At 43.2% G+C, this 16,199-nt stretch overlaps 1 protein-coding gene across 5 annotated transcripts; it reads right to left on the reverse strand.

Moving 5' to 3' along the window:
- Positions 1 to 135: 135 nt before the first annotated feature.
- On the reverse strand, positions 136 to 16,019 carry slc39a14 (solute carrier family 39 member 14). 5 transcript variants are annotated; one of them, XM_028413595.1, is made up of 10 exons: positions 15,751 to 16,019; positions 11,813 to 11,994; positions 10,776 to 11,119; positions 8,374 to 8,551; positions 5,344 to 5,513; positions 3,952 to 4,074; positions 2,427 to 2,600; positions 2,058 to 2,289; positions 1,795 to 1,979; positions 136 to 1,661 (listed from the first exon to the last, which is right to left on the reverse strand). In XM_028413595.1, the coding sequence occupies exons 3-10, from the start codon at positions 11,088 to 11,090 to the stop codon at positions 1,509 to 1,511; spliced, it is 1,530 nt and encodes a 509-aa protein (XP_028269396.1). In that variant the 5' UTR covers positions 11,091 to 11,119; positions 11,813 to 11,994; positions 15,751 to 16,019; the 3' UTR covers positions 136 to 1,508. The 5 variants fall into 5 exon arrangements, with proteins under 5 accessions (XP_028269396.1, XP_028269397.1, XP_028269398.1 ...); XM_028413596.1 differs by lacking the exon at positions 5,344 to 5,513 and adding an exon at positions 6,409 to 6,578; XM_028413597.1 differs by lacking the exon at positions 15,751 to 16,019 and adding an exon at positions 14,624 to 14,728.
- Positions 16,020 to 16,199: the final 180 nt, after the last annotated feature.

The following is a 16,199-nucleotide window of genomic DNA, read 5'->3' on the forward strand; positions in this document are numbered from 1 at the left end:
TCCTATGGTGTGAAACTGGTCAACAACTGGTCCCCTTCACATCATAAACTGTAAAGCAGTTTTATGGCTTCAGAAAAAAGACATCCTGTAAACTGGAATTAAATCATCTATATCTTAAAAACCATTCCCACCAGGCCATATTCAGAGGTCTTATTTTGATCAAGAATCAAAAATATTCAACATTATATCCATTAGCAAAGTAATGCAGATAGAATTTGTGTTAAATAATTCACATTTCCCTAAATTACAGCCAAGATAATGAGCTCAAACTGAGAACCAGCTTGAATATAAAATGAAGGACGTCTTTGCTCTGTGTGTGTTGGGAAATTAACATCATTGCTAACATGAGATATTTACACAGCTTGCAGCTACATTTAGCATCACAGTCCTAACTCAGTTAGGATGTTTGAGAACGATGGTGCCAAATCTGTCAGAGTTGAGACAGAGACAAGTCTCCAATAAAGTTAATTGTCCTCATTTTGTTTAGGTGAAAATGTAAAATTTAGTGTAGAGAACAATGTTCAGTAGGTGTGTGGCTGGTGTGAGCTTATGTTCACTTAAATTCATAGACTGCAGCCGGATGTTTGTCATAAGAAAATATACAGTATATAAGATGATCTCTCTGTTCATATTGTCATGGATTAATAAGGTCACAGAGTGTGCGTGTTTACGAGATTACAGTATTCTGTAAAAGACTAGATACGTCTGCAAAAACTCTTCTACGGGATCTGAGACAGACATCAGAGAGCACGAGGAATAAAAAAGCTGGAACTATTTAATGCGAAATGAATAAAGGGCACAGATGGTAAACTATGCTCAGTGTCGATAAGTCTAATCTGGATAAAACCACTAAAATCTTCCTAAATCCACGCTGACCAGAATGAAGAGTCCAAACATCACTTTAGCCCTTCACCATTCTCAATGGTCTGCCCATTTTTGGTCTTCAAAGTCATGTTTCACATGTATAAAAATATAAAAATCGACAGCTAGAAGTTTGCTGCTGAGAATAATTCCAGTTTAGGTCCAGTTCAGAGATTTTTTTTGGTGTGGAATGGACAGTGTGAAGAGAAGGACACAGACTGACACAGCCGCTGTTACCTGATTGTGCTTTTCACTGATATAAATACTCTGCAGGTCCGATGACTGAAGGAGAGAAAACACAGAGCAGAAACCAAAATGGCGGATCAGTAGTCTAGAGAGAAGCGTCTGTGTGACGGGGTGAGTATTGCACGTCAGCTCACTGCAGACTGCTTTTCAGTTGATGTTTTCAGGCTTTTACAGGGAGCAGCTGAAAAGGTTAAGGAAAGATGACTACCACCAACCCCCGACTCTACTGCATGTGTGAACCGCACAAAAGCAGCGTCTTAGATATTGTCTAGATAGAACTGTGCGTGCCCGCCGCACAACCGGATCCCCCCAAAACTCCAGGAAGATAAAGAGTGAAAAGTTCCTCCGTTAGAGGCTGATATCCCAGGTTTCCTCTCACAGCGAGGGAGCGCAGTCTGCTGCTAGCCCAGCTGGATTTGTCCAGAGTAGATAGTGAGGAGGAGCATGATGGAGAAGCCCGTCAGCAGGCCAGCATTCTGAATGGCAAAGGTGAGGAGGAAGCTGCTGCCGCCGGCGTCCTCTTCCTCACGACTCACCTCGTTCATCTCTGGGAACTGAAAAGGCAGGAAACAGGGAGGCTTTTAAACTTTTCGTTTACAGAAGTCACATCTTTAACAACAGTTGAAACAAGTGACACATCCCACATTGCTGGAACAAAGCCTGGACCTGAGGAAAGTAAACACTGACCATGTCTGCCAGAGCGATGTACAGGAACATGCCCCCAGCCAGAGCAAAGATCCAGTTGGGGGAGAAACTGTTTCCTGCCAGGATGCCGAAGCCCATGCCCAGGTAGCAGCAACAGGCCGACAGGAAGTTGAAGAACAGCGCCTGCTGTATGCTCATGCCGGCGTTCAGCAGGATCACAAAGTCTCCTGGTGAGCAGACGCACAGAGAGACAAACATCAGCGTCTGAACAAACAGCACATGGCTTCTGTCACACCCCGACTCACCCAGCTCGTGGGGAAACTCCTCACACAGGATGGCCACGGAGGTGCTGACGCCCTGGAAGACAGAGGCGGTGAAGGAGGCGCCGATGGCCAAGCCGTCAATGAAGTTATGCAGGCCATCGCTCAGTGTGATCATCCAGGCCAGTGTGCCGATGTCAGAGTAAGCCATCCCCTTCAGCCAATAGCAGCCACCACCACTGCCAGACCGCCCTCCGCTGTTGGGACTCTGGGAGTCCTGGAAGCAATTTTGGTTGTTTTTAAATAATCATATACTGATGCACAGCTATACAAATTAAAGGGATAGTTCACAGACCTTGTTTTGCACAAACATCACATAAGGACTATGACATTGTTGACGCTGTTAAACTGTACCTGTGGGGTCTGTGCAGGGCTGAGCATCAGCTCGCCCTCCCCTGCATCCACCTTGCCCAGAGCCAGACTGCTGGCCTCTCCGTTCTGCTGCAGCTTCTCCTTCTCACCCTCCTCCACGTCCCCGTCAGGAGCCGAGTAACGCTTCTCCCCGGAGTAATGACTGTGACCGTGGCTCTGAGAGAGATTTTAGATCATTAGATGTGGAAAAATCCTTTCTGACACCTAAAATAACCTTTGATAAATAGTGGAGGAGGGAACAAGACGTTCTGGAAACACATTTAAAAACTCAGCAAGGACACTGATATAACACATTCAAGGACACTAAACCACAGCAGGTTCCTTTCTGACCTTTCTGTTTCCACTATGTTTTAAGAACGGGCGATGAAGAGGAAGAAACTGACAGCAGCCGTAGAGCAGATGTCATTGTGGACTAAAGAGCGTCTGTAATTGGATCAGCAGGTCAACGTGTCAGCTGTTAAACAGTCTGTAAGCAGCAGAGTAACCACCAGGTGGAGCAGCTCTGCCTCCTGTGTTTGTGTCTAAAGCACCATTAGACTGTAGCTCACTGACGGTCTTTACCACCTTTAACAGTTTTTCCCAGGCTACTTCCAGGGACTGACATCTGAAGTAAATTCAGAGGAACTGCAGTCATACATTGTTGTTTGCGTGCATTCTTTGGTTATTAAGGCAGCGAATGTCTGAGACACAGGGGAAAGAGGGCCTCCTCAACTTCAGAGAATTATCTGTCACTTGTTTGATTGATGATTCTCTGTTACCATAAATATCTGGCGAACATCATGTGGCCGGCACGTGTGTCCTCGGAGAGACACGTGCCTGTTGACAACAGGAAGAGCTAAAACAGCCAACCTGTGCGCTTTAATTATACACACAATCCTCTTCTCATCATTTACTGTGGTTCCATATTTAAAATGAATTTACTCATTGTCCATGATTCCTACTTCATCTTGTTCAACGGGTCTATCCTGCTGCAGATGGACAGATAGAGCCAGAGGGAACTACTTAAAGGCGTGTCAAGAAGGTGCTCTGAAGATCTGAGCCTTTACCTATAATAACATTTCAATAAAGGTTAATATTCTGATCTGTTTCTTTCTGTTTTGTAGTGCATAATACCAGATTTTAACAGTGAGGGCCAAGTACAATATAGAGGGCTGACAAATAACTGAAAGGTCCAGTTTCTCACATTGTGCTGTATCAACTTGTAACTGAACATATTTGAGTTTAACATAGATTAGCTTGGGCTAACAATACAATCACTGTTAGTCCTATTGTAAAATATTTATCTTATGTGTGAAGCAAAGACTTTATCTGCTTAATTAAAGAACTTACAACATTAAATATCATATGAGATTCTGAAATCATTCTACTTTTAAACGTTTATCCTTCACAGCCATCTTTGTTGAACCTTAATCTAGATTATATATTAGAGTTTTGAAATATTCCAAAGTACCAGCACTTAACATTTAAACACACAACATGCGACATGACATCCTCTGTAGGAACTCACCCCATCTTTTTGCTTGAGAAGCACCTTGAGGACTTTTTCAGTGAAGAAGAAGAGGTAAAAGCCTCCGAACACCACCGCTGACTTTGATACGTAGAAATCCACCATGGGGTCGAAACCAAAGGCCTGACAGAGGAGGACGAGGAAGAGGACGTTACTTTGTGTCAGTGCCATTACTGAAGATCAGTGTTTAGTAAATTTTGTTGTGTATTGTATGTTTGAACGTCATTTAAAGAGAAGGACAGACTTTATATCTGGTGCCTTTTGTTCAGACACTGCACATGTGGAACTGTGTGTGTTGTCGTTTCAGGTGTACAATTGTGGCGTCACATCCCGGTGTAGTAATATAATGAATCGCACAACAGCTGTATGCCTGGTAATGATGGGTGTGTGTGCTTAAACAATGTTTAAGCAGGGCTGCAGCGTGTACACAGTTAAACTTTCCCTAACTGAATGTACATAAGAAACAGGGAAAACCTCCTGTTGTAGTCCCTTTCACTCATTCATACGTTTAACCTCGTCCTCTACAGTGAAGATTAGTGATCAACTACAGTCGACATATGTCTTCCAATAACCTGGATTTTCTGACCTTCTGTCACAATCTGTGATCAATGAAAGCGACTAATAACTGATAACTAGGCATTGGCACAAATGTTGAAAAGGTGATAATGAGGTCAAGTGTTTATGCTAATCAAAGCTCACTCGCTGTTTGTCTATCTAGGCGTGACTCTGGCAAAGTAGCTTTCATTCATCGAGTCCTCCTATTCTATAAACATTCTGAACTCTACTTGCTGTGATCTACACTCACTTCATTAAAGTACACCGAGGTAGAACCTCACGCTTCTGTGAAGGTAACAGACCTGTGAATGGATGTGTGTCTCGTGTGTGAAGACTCATCTGTGTGCGTATGGAGGTTGGACATTCTGTAGCTGTGTCCCATTTAAGAGGCTGCACCCTTCTAAGGACACAGTGTTCTGTACGGACGTGTCCTTCCTGGACTGCAGATGTGGCAGACTTTGAAGGTCACACCAACATTGGTTAAATGGGACAATCTGATAAGTGGAAAGTTCTTGTTTATCATTCTGCTGTTGCCAAGCAACACATTTCCAAAACGTTTGGGACAGGGTGACGTTCCTCCCACGTCTATATCCACAACATGTTTGCTGCAGATTTCAGTGGAAATGTCCATTAATGTAATCTTTTTTTTTTTTAATTTGATAACAAACTGAAAGATTCCTGAACTCTTGAGGTTAAGTTCCCAATAAGAATCTTCATTTCATGAAACATTACAACATCTGTAGGTGTTGTTCTGCTTTCAGGTAAGATAAGGTTCAAGTGATTGCACTGTGTTGAGTTTTTGTTTTAGAATATGTAAAGCTGCAGCATCAACACTACCTCTGGGATGAGCTGAAACAGGGCGTTGGAGTACAGCGTGCCAATGGCCAGGGCTATGAAGTACAGCAGCAGTCGCTTGTAAAAGGTTTTCTTCATGAAGGGCACCACGCTCGCCCCGACCAGCGAGCACAGAGAGATCAGTGTCACACACAGGATCCCATAACCCCATACTGATCAACAAGAGGGCAAAGAAAGGGGGGAAGGTGAGAGAAGAAAGGGGGGGAGGCAGAGTTAGTGCAGAAATTATTGGATTAATTACCCAGGTAAGGAACAACCAAAAAAAAAAAAACATTAGAAAACACCAACCATTCAACTCCCTGGAAAGGAAGAAAGAATTGAATGAAATCAACCTGAGGAAAAATATATTAAAAGGAACCATCATTATCAACGAACAGTTCGAAAGTGACACCACCATTTCAATTGGAAGGTAATCATTGGTTACTCTTTGAAGTAGTGTTGGAACCCCATGCATTTATTGTGACAAGGAAGGAAGCTTAATTACACACACACACACACACACACACACACACACACTTTGTCCTACTCCACTCAGGTGTGTCTGCACCCTTGCCTCGGGGTAAACACTAAACACCACCACTGTAGACAAGGGAACAATTGACAAAGGGAAGCAACTGAACTTTAAATAGAGCGGCCATAGTACTGTTAACACGGAGGAGGAGGGGGGGGGGGGGGACTGAACTTTTCCCTCTGATAAAACCTCATAGCTGAAGCTGACCCAGATCCCAATGCCTCACAAAGTGCAGACACAGATAAACATATAATGCATGCGTCCACACAGACACACATGATTTTGGATGCGGTGGCAGAAGAGCCAAAAGCCTTCTGCAGTCTGAGAAACAAAAATAAAGGCAGGAAGAGGAAATGGGAAGAGCTCTGACGAGAGGAAGACAAAGGAGTGCTTGGGTGCACCAGCTTACAACACAACAAAGTGACACACTCTAGTGGTTAACTAAAAGAGGCTTTCAGCTTCGGTGTTTGTGTTGTGAAGAACGAAGGTTTGTGGGATGTGGAAAGATGCATGCATGTACAGCTTGGGTAGCAAACCTCTGGCATGAGCTGCAGGATGGCAGTGGACAACAGCGTGCCAATGGCAAGAGCGATGAAAAAGGTGAGCGCATGCTTCATATAACGGGTCTTCATCAGAGGCACGATGAAGACTCCGGTGAGGGAGAAGGCATTGATCACCGTCACACACAAGAATGAGAAACCCCACACTGGAGTTGAGGATGGATGGAAGAAGGAGGACTGATATTAGACCAAAACACTGTGGACTGAAGCACAGCATCACCACACAACAACATTACATTCAACTGGAAGGAAGCAAATAAAAGGACATTTTATTATTATTATGTCAACTTCTGTGTGAAATCTTGTAAAAACACCCATATATATGGAATTATTTGCATTTTTGCAGCCATTACACTCCAGTTTTTATACTCTGCAACCAAATACACCCTGAAATTTCTGTCATAAGTGAGTCATTCTGGTTTTAAGCACCACTTAAAAGTGTAAGTCTGCCAGTTTTGCCTGTTTTTTACATCTTAATGTGAATTAAAAACAGATTCTGTGCCCATAAATAACAGCATATCACGTAAAGACAGAAAAAAATGCCTCAAACCTGAACTCCAGACATCGCACAAAACATTACGGTCTCCTATCTGAACTAGACAAATAAAACAAATGCTACCAGAAACCTGCATCTGTAGGCAGCAGACAGGAGTGGTGATGAAGAGGCGGTAGATCAAGAGAAGCCACATCAGCATTAAATGGGGTAAAAATGTGTCAGTAAGAAAAGAGATCTGTTGCGTAGTGTATCTGATAAATACATTTACACAGTGAGAAAAAGATGGGTATAGATAAGTGAATCTGCAGCAGAGATGGATTTCAGTGGTATTTGCCTCTCCACTGCTGGCAGATCCCCGCAGCTCAGCCAAAGAGAAACAGCTCCAGAGCCAAAATAAGCTGCCTCCAGGGGTGAGTGTGAGGCAAGCTCAGAGCACATGAGTGGCTGATAAGGGAAAACACATTTCTCATAGGGAAGGCAGAGATAAACGGCAAGCTCTGGGCCCTTTCTCCTTCACCTGTCAACAAACTGTTAGAGGTTAGACTTGAAATAAACATTTAATGATGTTCTAGCATCAATAAAAACATAACATTCCTGAAGCCGGGCTGCTCTCGGACATCAGTGCTGCAGCAGCCTTGGAGGGAAAACCTTAAATAAGTTGACCGAAAATCTCCAAAGTATGTAATTACCTCGCTTTTTATAAACACCACTCACTGAAAGGCAAATTTAGTTTCACTTCACGAAACTTCAACAGTGAACCCCACATTTTAAAGAAGAAAAAAAAAGCAGATAAAATAGCTTCCAGGACTGTGGAGGACGTCCTGCTGGCTCTGTGCAGTCAGCAGTCTGCATACAATGACTGCAGGAAAGAGGAGCCTTCCTGTCTCTTCTGTCTTTCACCTGGAGGAGATCAGCGCTGCATGCTGAATATGCTGACTGTACAGAAATGAAATCTGAGCCTTGGCAAACTCTGCGTGCTTATTTTGGCTTTGATCTCTTTTAGGGACAACTTGATATCACTATCTCTAGGCAACATATTAAAGAGTTCAGGGGACGTATTTTAAGATTCTCTGAATCCTCTCAGAGAGCTCCTATCTTAGCCAAAAAACTGTTGGCAAGGAATCTTAGCTTAAAAGTGATTTAAGAACATTCTCGGAGCAGACTGAAAGATTGATCTTAGTGAGTAATTCTGAGAATGATGATGCTAAGAATCTTTGTAAATACGGCCCCTGGTCTGATGAAAGAATGAGCTCTGCGGGCCTCAGTGTAATGTCTGATCCCACAATATGGCTGTACGAAGGACTGTGAGGAGAAAACTGCAAATAAACAGATGAAAAAGCTGCAGAAAGATAAGACGCCTTAAGAAGCAGACAAAACAATAACACCTTCAGTATCAGCAGGGCAGACAAGCACCTAAAACATTAAGTTAACCACTCGGCGCTCACCTTCAGCATCGGTAGGCCTGGGGGAGGCATCGCTGCTCTGCTCCTCCTCCTTCTGGGCCTTGCAGGTTCCAGCATCCAGCTGCTGCAGCATGGTGGGGCACAGCTCCTGTAAACCCCGCCCATCCAGTCGTGACTGCTCACCGATGCTGTAAATGGCCAGCGTGTCTGCAGGCAGGCACTGGAAATGGAAACATGGCCGACAGTTAGCATCGTACATTCAGTGACGTATTACTGCACACAACGCCGACTTCAGCAGAAACATACTATTAAAAGGACCACAGATATCTTAAGATTTTTTTTTCCTCCTTGGAAATCATGTTCTGATGTCTAAACTTTGCCTAATGATGAACAAAAGTAATAAACAGCATCACGCTGAGCAATCTGTGCTGTGGCATCAGTGGTAACTGCCGTTCCACAAGTAGAAAAATGTCATTTGGCACTAGTTTGCACTTGGATCGGTCCATTAACAGGTGTATTCATAAAAACCCAAATGAACTGCTCTTCCTCTGGCAACAACAAACAGTCACAAGCTTCTCAAATGTGAGGATTTTGGACTGTTGGGCAGCCAAAACAAAATGGGAACTTGTTTTGGCAGAAAACAGATGGGGATGGAAAAAAAAAACATGTTAAGATTTCAGCTCCTGGGGATGAAAAAGTGAAGCAGAATCATCAACCATCAACATAAGAGAGGCTTTTTGGCCGTGACTCACTACACAACCCGATGTGTATGCATCACTTTGCCAAATGTGTTCAATATTTCACTCAATGGCTGAATAAATTCAGCACAAACGATTCTTTTTTTTCCTACTGCAGGCGTTCATTGACGGATAGAGATACAGGAGTAATAGTGCACAGAGACAGGTTCAGCTCCTTTCTATTGTCATAATCACACAGCTGAAGACAGCAGCACAAATGTGGCCGAACCTGCTGTTCTTTTTGTAGAAAGCTGCTACAACATCATGACGCAGCGTCAATCTATTTCAAAAGCGAGTTCAGCGAGTAAGCCAGTCAACCATCCTTGACACTAAGCATGGGAAATATGCTAAATATTTGAGCTACCTGGTACCAGTAGCTCCTGCTTCTTCCACACAGAATTTAATCTGGATTTACCCTTCTACTTTCAAAGCCCCAGGACCTCAGCCACAGGTAAATAATACAACACCAAAATTCTATGTGCACAAGGCGATGTCCACATGAGGCGATTATGTTACATTAAAACATGCTTGAGGCGTTTACCCTCCTTGTTTGGAGAGAGTTTCAGTTAAGTGTCAGTTAACTTGAATGGCCACATTAAACTGGTTTATGCACTGTTAATACAGAAGTGACGTCAAAAAAGTCAGCTTCCATGCATAAGGCCAAAAGGAGCTGGCTGTAATACTCTCTGTTACATCACAGATCATCTGTCTGCAGAAACAAAACAAAAAACAAATGCATGGAAATCCAACCTGTCTCTTGTACCTGCTCAGATTATATATAACAGCTAACAATAATCTGTTTACTACCTGCAGGAATCCCACAAACATTTGATGGTATAATGCCATAAACAATAAGAAGTTTAGTGCTTTGCAATGTCACTGTCAGGAAACTGATTGTAGGAAGACTGGTTGGTTACGATTCCTCTTGTCCATATATTCCTGCTTTCAGATTAGACCTCATAAATTATTTTATGGTGTCCTTCCTGGTTGTCTGATAAGTCCTAAATGACTGCCTCTACTGTTTTTAATCTCTTCATGATATCGGCATGACTTGGCATGGAAGGCATGTTTGGCCCGTGACAACTTTGCTACTGTAATGTCTATACTCATGTTGCATAATTATGCATTGGGCTAACGTTTGGTGAATGTTTTAGTTTCTAACGTTATAGCGGTTTGCATGAACAAATCAGCAGCACTGTGTGTAATTTTCTACCACTTACTTTCATGTAACTGCAGAGTGCAGATTGTCTCCTGGTGGACAGCTGCACCAGCTCTTTTCGACAGACTTTGAAGGACGTTACTTGGGGATTTTGTCGTTTGATGTGAGGTTTATAAATTTTAATTTCTAGCCAGCGCTCATTAAAACAGCAGTCTCAATGTGGAAACAGTCAGGACGCTGTTTTCAGAGGAGGGGGCGGGGCCACACATGGCCGATGACAGCCACGCAGAGGCCCAAGCAAGAGTCATACAGAGTGGCTTCACTTGGACTCATTCTGTTCATGGTTCTATTTCATTTTCTGAAAACGCGACCTATTAAGTCAGATAGCAGGTTGTTATGAATCTAATACCATTCCACGTTCAAGCATTTTCAAGCACTTTGTGCAAAAAAAAACCTTGAAAACTCAACAACATTCTACATGCATAAAAACATAAAAGGAATATATAGCTGTTACATGCATAGTGTATAGATTCAACAGCGTGTTGCACCTTTGAGTGGTTGGATTTGGGTGGTGTGGCTGTTGGTGTCTCGGCCACACTGCCGCTTTCACCGTCCCCTTTATTCTGACCCTGGCTGAGGGCTGCTAGGAGAGAGCGCAGCTGAGGCACCGTGATGGTGCTGTTGTCGCCGAAGCGTGACAGCAGGTCCTGAAGCACCTGTGCAGGTGACTGGGTTTCCTCCTGACCCATCACGGGGCACATGGAGCAGAACAGCACAGCCAGGGTCAGGATGGACACTGGCCGTGAACGGAGGAGGAGGCGGCTGGTCGTAGTGGTACGGCCATGACAGGACCAGATGACCATGGCTTCTTTCGCAGACAGGGAATGTAGATCTATGGTGGAGAGAGAAAGCATGAATATTAACCTTGAATAAACTGAAACCCCTCAATGCAGCAGCAAAGGTTCGATATCAGCCCATGAATAAATAACTGATAAAATCTGATGAAGCATTTGCTGCCATATTTTAGTATTAAACAGATGTCTTCATTAGTCTGTGCATGCCACCAAACAACAACACTGCGTAGTTGCAAGTAACCTGCTAATTTAAGTGTAAAAAAGTGCAATGTAGCTATGTGTATATCCTGTTTAATTATAGGCAGGGGGTTGATGCTAAGTTCACACAAAGGACCACTATAACCCTACAGAGCACTTGTGGGAGAGACAAGGAAACCAGTGTGATCATCACAGCCACCAATTACAGACAATTACAGCACACCCTCAGGTAACACACACACATTATCAGTGACACCGACGGGAAAAACTATCCACCCATATGTGGCCTATTATTGGCCAATTGTAGGATTGAGTCTTAGCAGGATAAGAATAAAAAATAATGTCCTGAAGCAGTGTGGGAGGAGCATTCCATGTAAATAAGATTTCAATGTTCACACACAACTCAAAATGTTCCAGAGTCCAGCTCTAACACACAGAGCCGTCATTCATTTCAGTGCACCCTGCAGGTCCACATGCAAAGCCGAGCTGAATAAACAGACCCATTCATTTTTTTTTTGTACTGAAGCACTCACCTTTTCTTACAGAGCCTCAAATGATAGCTGGTGCGTAAAGCGCCTGATTCAGCCTGTCTGCCTGGAGGCTCCGAGCGTACAGAGTGATGCCCACAGGTGACCTGGGAGTTAAGATGGAGTCGGCGGGAGAAGAGCAAGTGGAGAAGAAGAAATGCCTGCAGGCTCCTCTGGAGAGCAGTGGACTGTAGATGAGAGAGAGAGAGATCAAATGAAGGTTACAAGTCAACGGTGAGGAAGAAAGAAGTAAGAAAAGACAAAAAGAAACCTGAAGCTCGCAGCTGCCAGCTTAAATTTTCTCTGCTCACTGGTCCCCATCGATTTTCCAACCTGACACTACTGACAGGCTACAAAGTCAAGCGCAGAGCCAAACCACAATCGTTTCATTTCTGAGACTGCAATAAGCATGTCTTGTTGATTCCTACTCAGCTATTTAAAGAGAAGGTCATTTAGTTGGCTAGCAGTGGAGACGGACAGGGAAACACTGCAGCTGCATGCATCCATATCAGCTGCTGTGGAAAACAGCAAGGAGACCTTGTAAAAAAAATGACAAATCTTATACTACAAACTTCCCCATACACCTTCATGTCATTGGGATCTATTCACCTATATATGAAAAACATAAATCTCTATATATGACATCAGGATAAACATACAACAATAAGTCATCTTCCTCTTCCTCCAAGACTCTGCCAGAGGAAGTAAAATGATATCTCACTCCTCTTCCACATTTATATTGCATTACAGAGAGCGAGGAGTGTCAAGCAATAATTGGTGTGAGTGACGGCACAGGGCATGTCCAGAAATTACACACACACAACAAATAAGCAGTGCAGTTTTTTTAAAACTGGCGTATTCAACCAGCAGGGTAAATGTGACACAGAAGCAAAAACAACACTTTAATCTGTTCACTATCTGTATTAGGTAGCAATATCAATTCAGAATATATTCCCCCTGCAAGGGATATTTCAAGGAAGAAGTGTGAAGATAAAATATTAATGCAAAAACATGAATGTAAAACACCACAAGTTGCAATAAAGACACTGGCAAATCTGCAGAATTAATGACCAATTTGTCAGAACAGCAGAACTAAATACATTTGTTGTGTCTGTCCCGCCTTAACTGCACACAACAAGCACTGAGCAGACGTGCTTTGTCAAACAGATGGTGTTGGCTGCTACAGCATCTCATTATAGTTTCATTCCTCTCACACTACATGGTCAGCTCACACACCCATTTGGTGTCTGGAAACATTTAGCTAGAAGCTAACAAGTGCTTTTATTTGACTCCACAAACATCTCTTCAAGCCAGATTGGATAGATGAGGAAAGATCGATTACTCTCGGCATGACTAAATTTCATTGATCTGTGATACATGTAAAATTTCCCATGAGAAATGAAGGTGAGTTTAATAGCATGTTGATTGATAGAAGTTGACTCTACTGCACTCTTCCAAGAAGTTAACAGCTCACTGAAAATGTATAGTTGAAGCTTCGGAAGCTTCTTAAACAACCACAGTCATTTTCCTATTTTGTTTTGCCTGAGAGCATAAACAGGTGTGTGTGTCTGCGTGTGTGTGTGTGTGTGTGTGTACAGTAGCAATCCAAGGCTATTTGTAGTGGCTGAGATAAGAAGTGGTGGAAGAGACTGGCAGTCTGCAGCCTTCAACGTGACGCTGAAGGCCTCTGCCATGATATTAAAGAGGAGAGAGGAGAAAAAGAAGGGGATGACAGGGTGGGAAATGTTTAGTCACAGTCTGCTGGACTCCCAAATGGCAGGCAGCTGATTTCGCTCACCCGCTTTAAATCTTTCACCCCTCTGAGAATCTGGCCTGCTTGGCCTGGTTGGCCTTTTACTGGCCGTCATGATTGTTTTCATCAGATAAGAAAACAGATAAGAAGACACAAAGTACACTTGCTGCCTTCAACATTGTCTCCAGGAAATGTGAGTGATGGAGGTCAGTAAACAAAGACATGTGGTGATTAAGGCATATATACCAGGACAGCAAACTATCATCTGTGTCATCAGCACTACTGTTACACCTCACACCCATGTGTAAACACAGTTTTCCCTCGTCGTCATCATCATCATCAGCCCCACCAGATGACAGAGCAGACGTAAAAAAAAAAACTCTGATCGCTCACAGGAGTTAAGCTTGAGGAGATTTATATAACCAAACAATCAGTGATCACTCAAAACCCACACACCTAGTGAATAAATTAGTGAATATTCAAGGTGGCACAAACAGTAACGACTTCGAGAGTTAGAATCTCTTAGCATAGGAGCACACACACTGCCTTTATCAGCACAACTAAAATGTTCTTCCCCTTGTGATTCTCTGCACCGGTGGAACTTTTCCAAAGCAGTCAAGTTTATTTCTACATTGCTGAGACAGGAAGAGGTTAAAATATTCTACTTATTCATACAAACGATTCCGTCTGATGTGCATAATGCTTTAGTCTATCTGGATAGACTCCACTTTCACTTTACAGGGATCAAAATTAGCATATAAACTGCTTTATATATGGAAATATAAATCAACCCTTCGAGCCCTAAAACCTGACTGCATAGTGTTTATGAACCAGAGACCATAAAAACAAAAAGAAAGCTTGGACAGTAATCATTGTATAATCACAACAACATTCTGCACTCCTGAGTCAGGCTAGGAACTTATGCTGGACTCTTTCTGGAGTACATCTACAGTAGATGTTGTGCACACTGATTCTAGTTGATTTGAAAGGTTAGTGTATTCTCTCCAGCTCCCAGAACACATAGCGACATCCCTTCACCACTAATAGAATTTAAAACAACATACCTTTTATGAATGAAGACACACAAAACAGCAGCTAGATCCTTCTTTCATTCCAGGCAGCGTCCGGTCTGAGCTCTCATGTCAGCACACACAGCTCTCACTTTATATGCCACCGGAATAAGGACCAGGTTAAAGTCAGTCACTGACTCATCGACCTTTGCTCAGGGCCCCTAATTACTGCTTTACTCGGCCCTCAGGTCGTTATCATCAACTTACACTGTCATTAGATGACAGAGAGGTGGCTATGGGCTCTGTGGCGGTTCACCGCATGTATTGTCAGTGTGCTCCAGTCATCCTGAGTCTACAACAAAGGACCATCCACCTCTAAATTAAAAGGCTGAGACGTGTCAGCCACTGGCACCAACCCCCCCCCTTCACTTTTAGCCAGAAGCTGGCTTAGAGGTCAGAAAGCCACAGAGCACAGGGGCTGATGGGAGTTCCACAAACTGCTGGCGTTATTCACTTTTCAGATTTAAACATTATAATTAGATTCCAGAGGTTTTTTCTTTAATCTAGCTCAAACAAACTAATTACTGAATAAACATCTGGACACATTAAAGGAGCCGGTACAGACATGTGTAACCCACACACCTGCACACACAGTGTTCTGGGTGTTCTCTGTTTTGTTCAGACATGTTAACTAGATTCCCAGAAATACTGTGAAAATACGTGACGTCTCAATGAACGTCTGTGCACTAACTGTAGTCTCAACTGCTGGTTTTACTGTGAAACAGAGTCTTAAACGTCTTCCTTCATTAGATGCCATCAGTTTAAATGTAACGTCTCTTCAGTTTACAGCAGCAGATTATGGGCTGGTGGTACCACGGGCCGTCGCTACACGTTTTCCTGCCCGGATACACACACACACACACACACACACACAGGTTGTTTGATCTACCACAGAAACCGAGCAGTGATGGAGGAGTGAATGATTACATTAGGTGTAAACTTGATCTGTCATTTTAATGTTAGCTTGTTAGCTTCCACGGCAGCGCCCTGCTGCAGACACGGACTTGTGTTAGTGAGCAAACACGGTGGATACATTCAAATTAACGTGTGTTGGTCGGTTTAGTGATTAGCTAAAACAGTGTCAGGTATATTAGCTAGCTTCTTATTATCGGTTAGCTTACCCGGTGATGTTGATGATGATGATGATGATGCTAAGGGGGGCAGAAATGCAGGCTCCTCCTCTCGGCAGCAGCGCCCCTCCGACTCTGACACCACGGGTGTCAAGAGTCACATTCAGGTGAATAAAATGTCGGAGTGTCGCCGGTGCGTTCATTAAACTACGACCGGACTGAAGGAAGTTTTATCCCTGTGTCGTCCTCCGGTTCAAACGAGCCACAGCAGCAGCGCGTGGAGGATGTGGTAGGTCATTTTGAGCGGTGACGTCGACAGTTTGCTCACCGGGGGTTTCAAAATGGACGTGTCTCCCTCTTGTGGTAGACAACCAGGTACTGCAACAACTCAACTCACTCTAGAGTGAAAATATCTTTATTTTTTTATTTTATTCTAATATTTTTTAAATTATTTTATTGTATTTATACGAGCTTGAGCATTTATTTTATTTTTATTTCAT

The sequence above is a fragment of the Parambassis ranga genome, chromosome 9 (assembly GCF_900634625.1).
Source record: "Parambassis ranga chromosome 9, fParRan2.1, whole genome shotgun sequence".
Lineage (NCBI taxonomy): Eukaryota > Metazoa > Chordata > Actinopteri > Ambassidae > Parambassis > Parambassis ranga.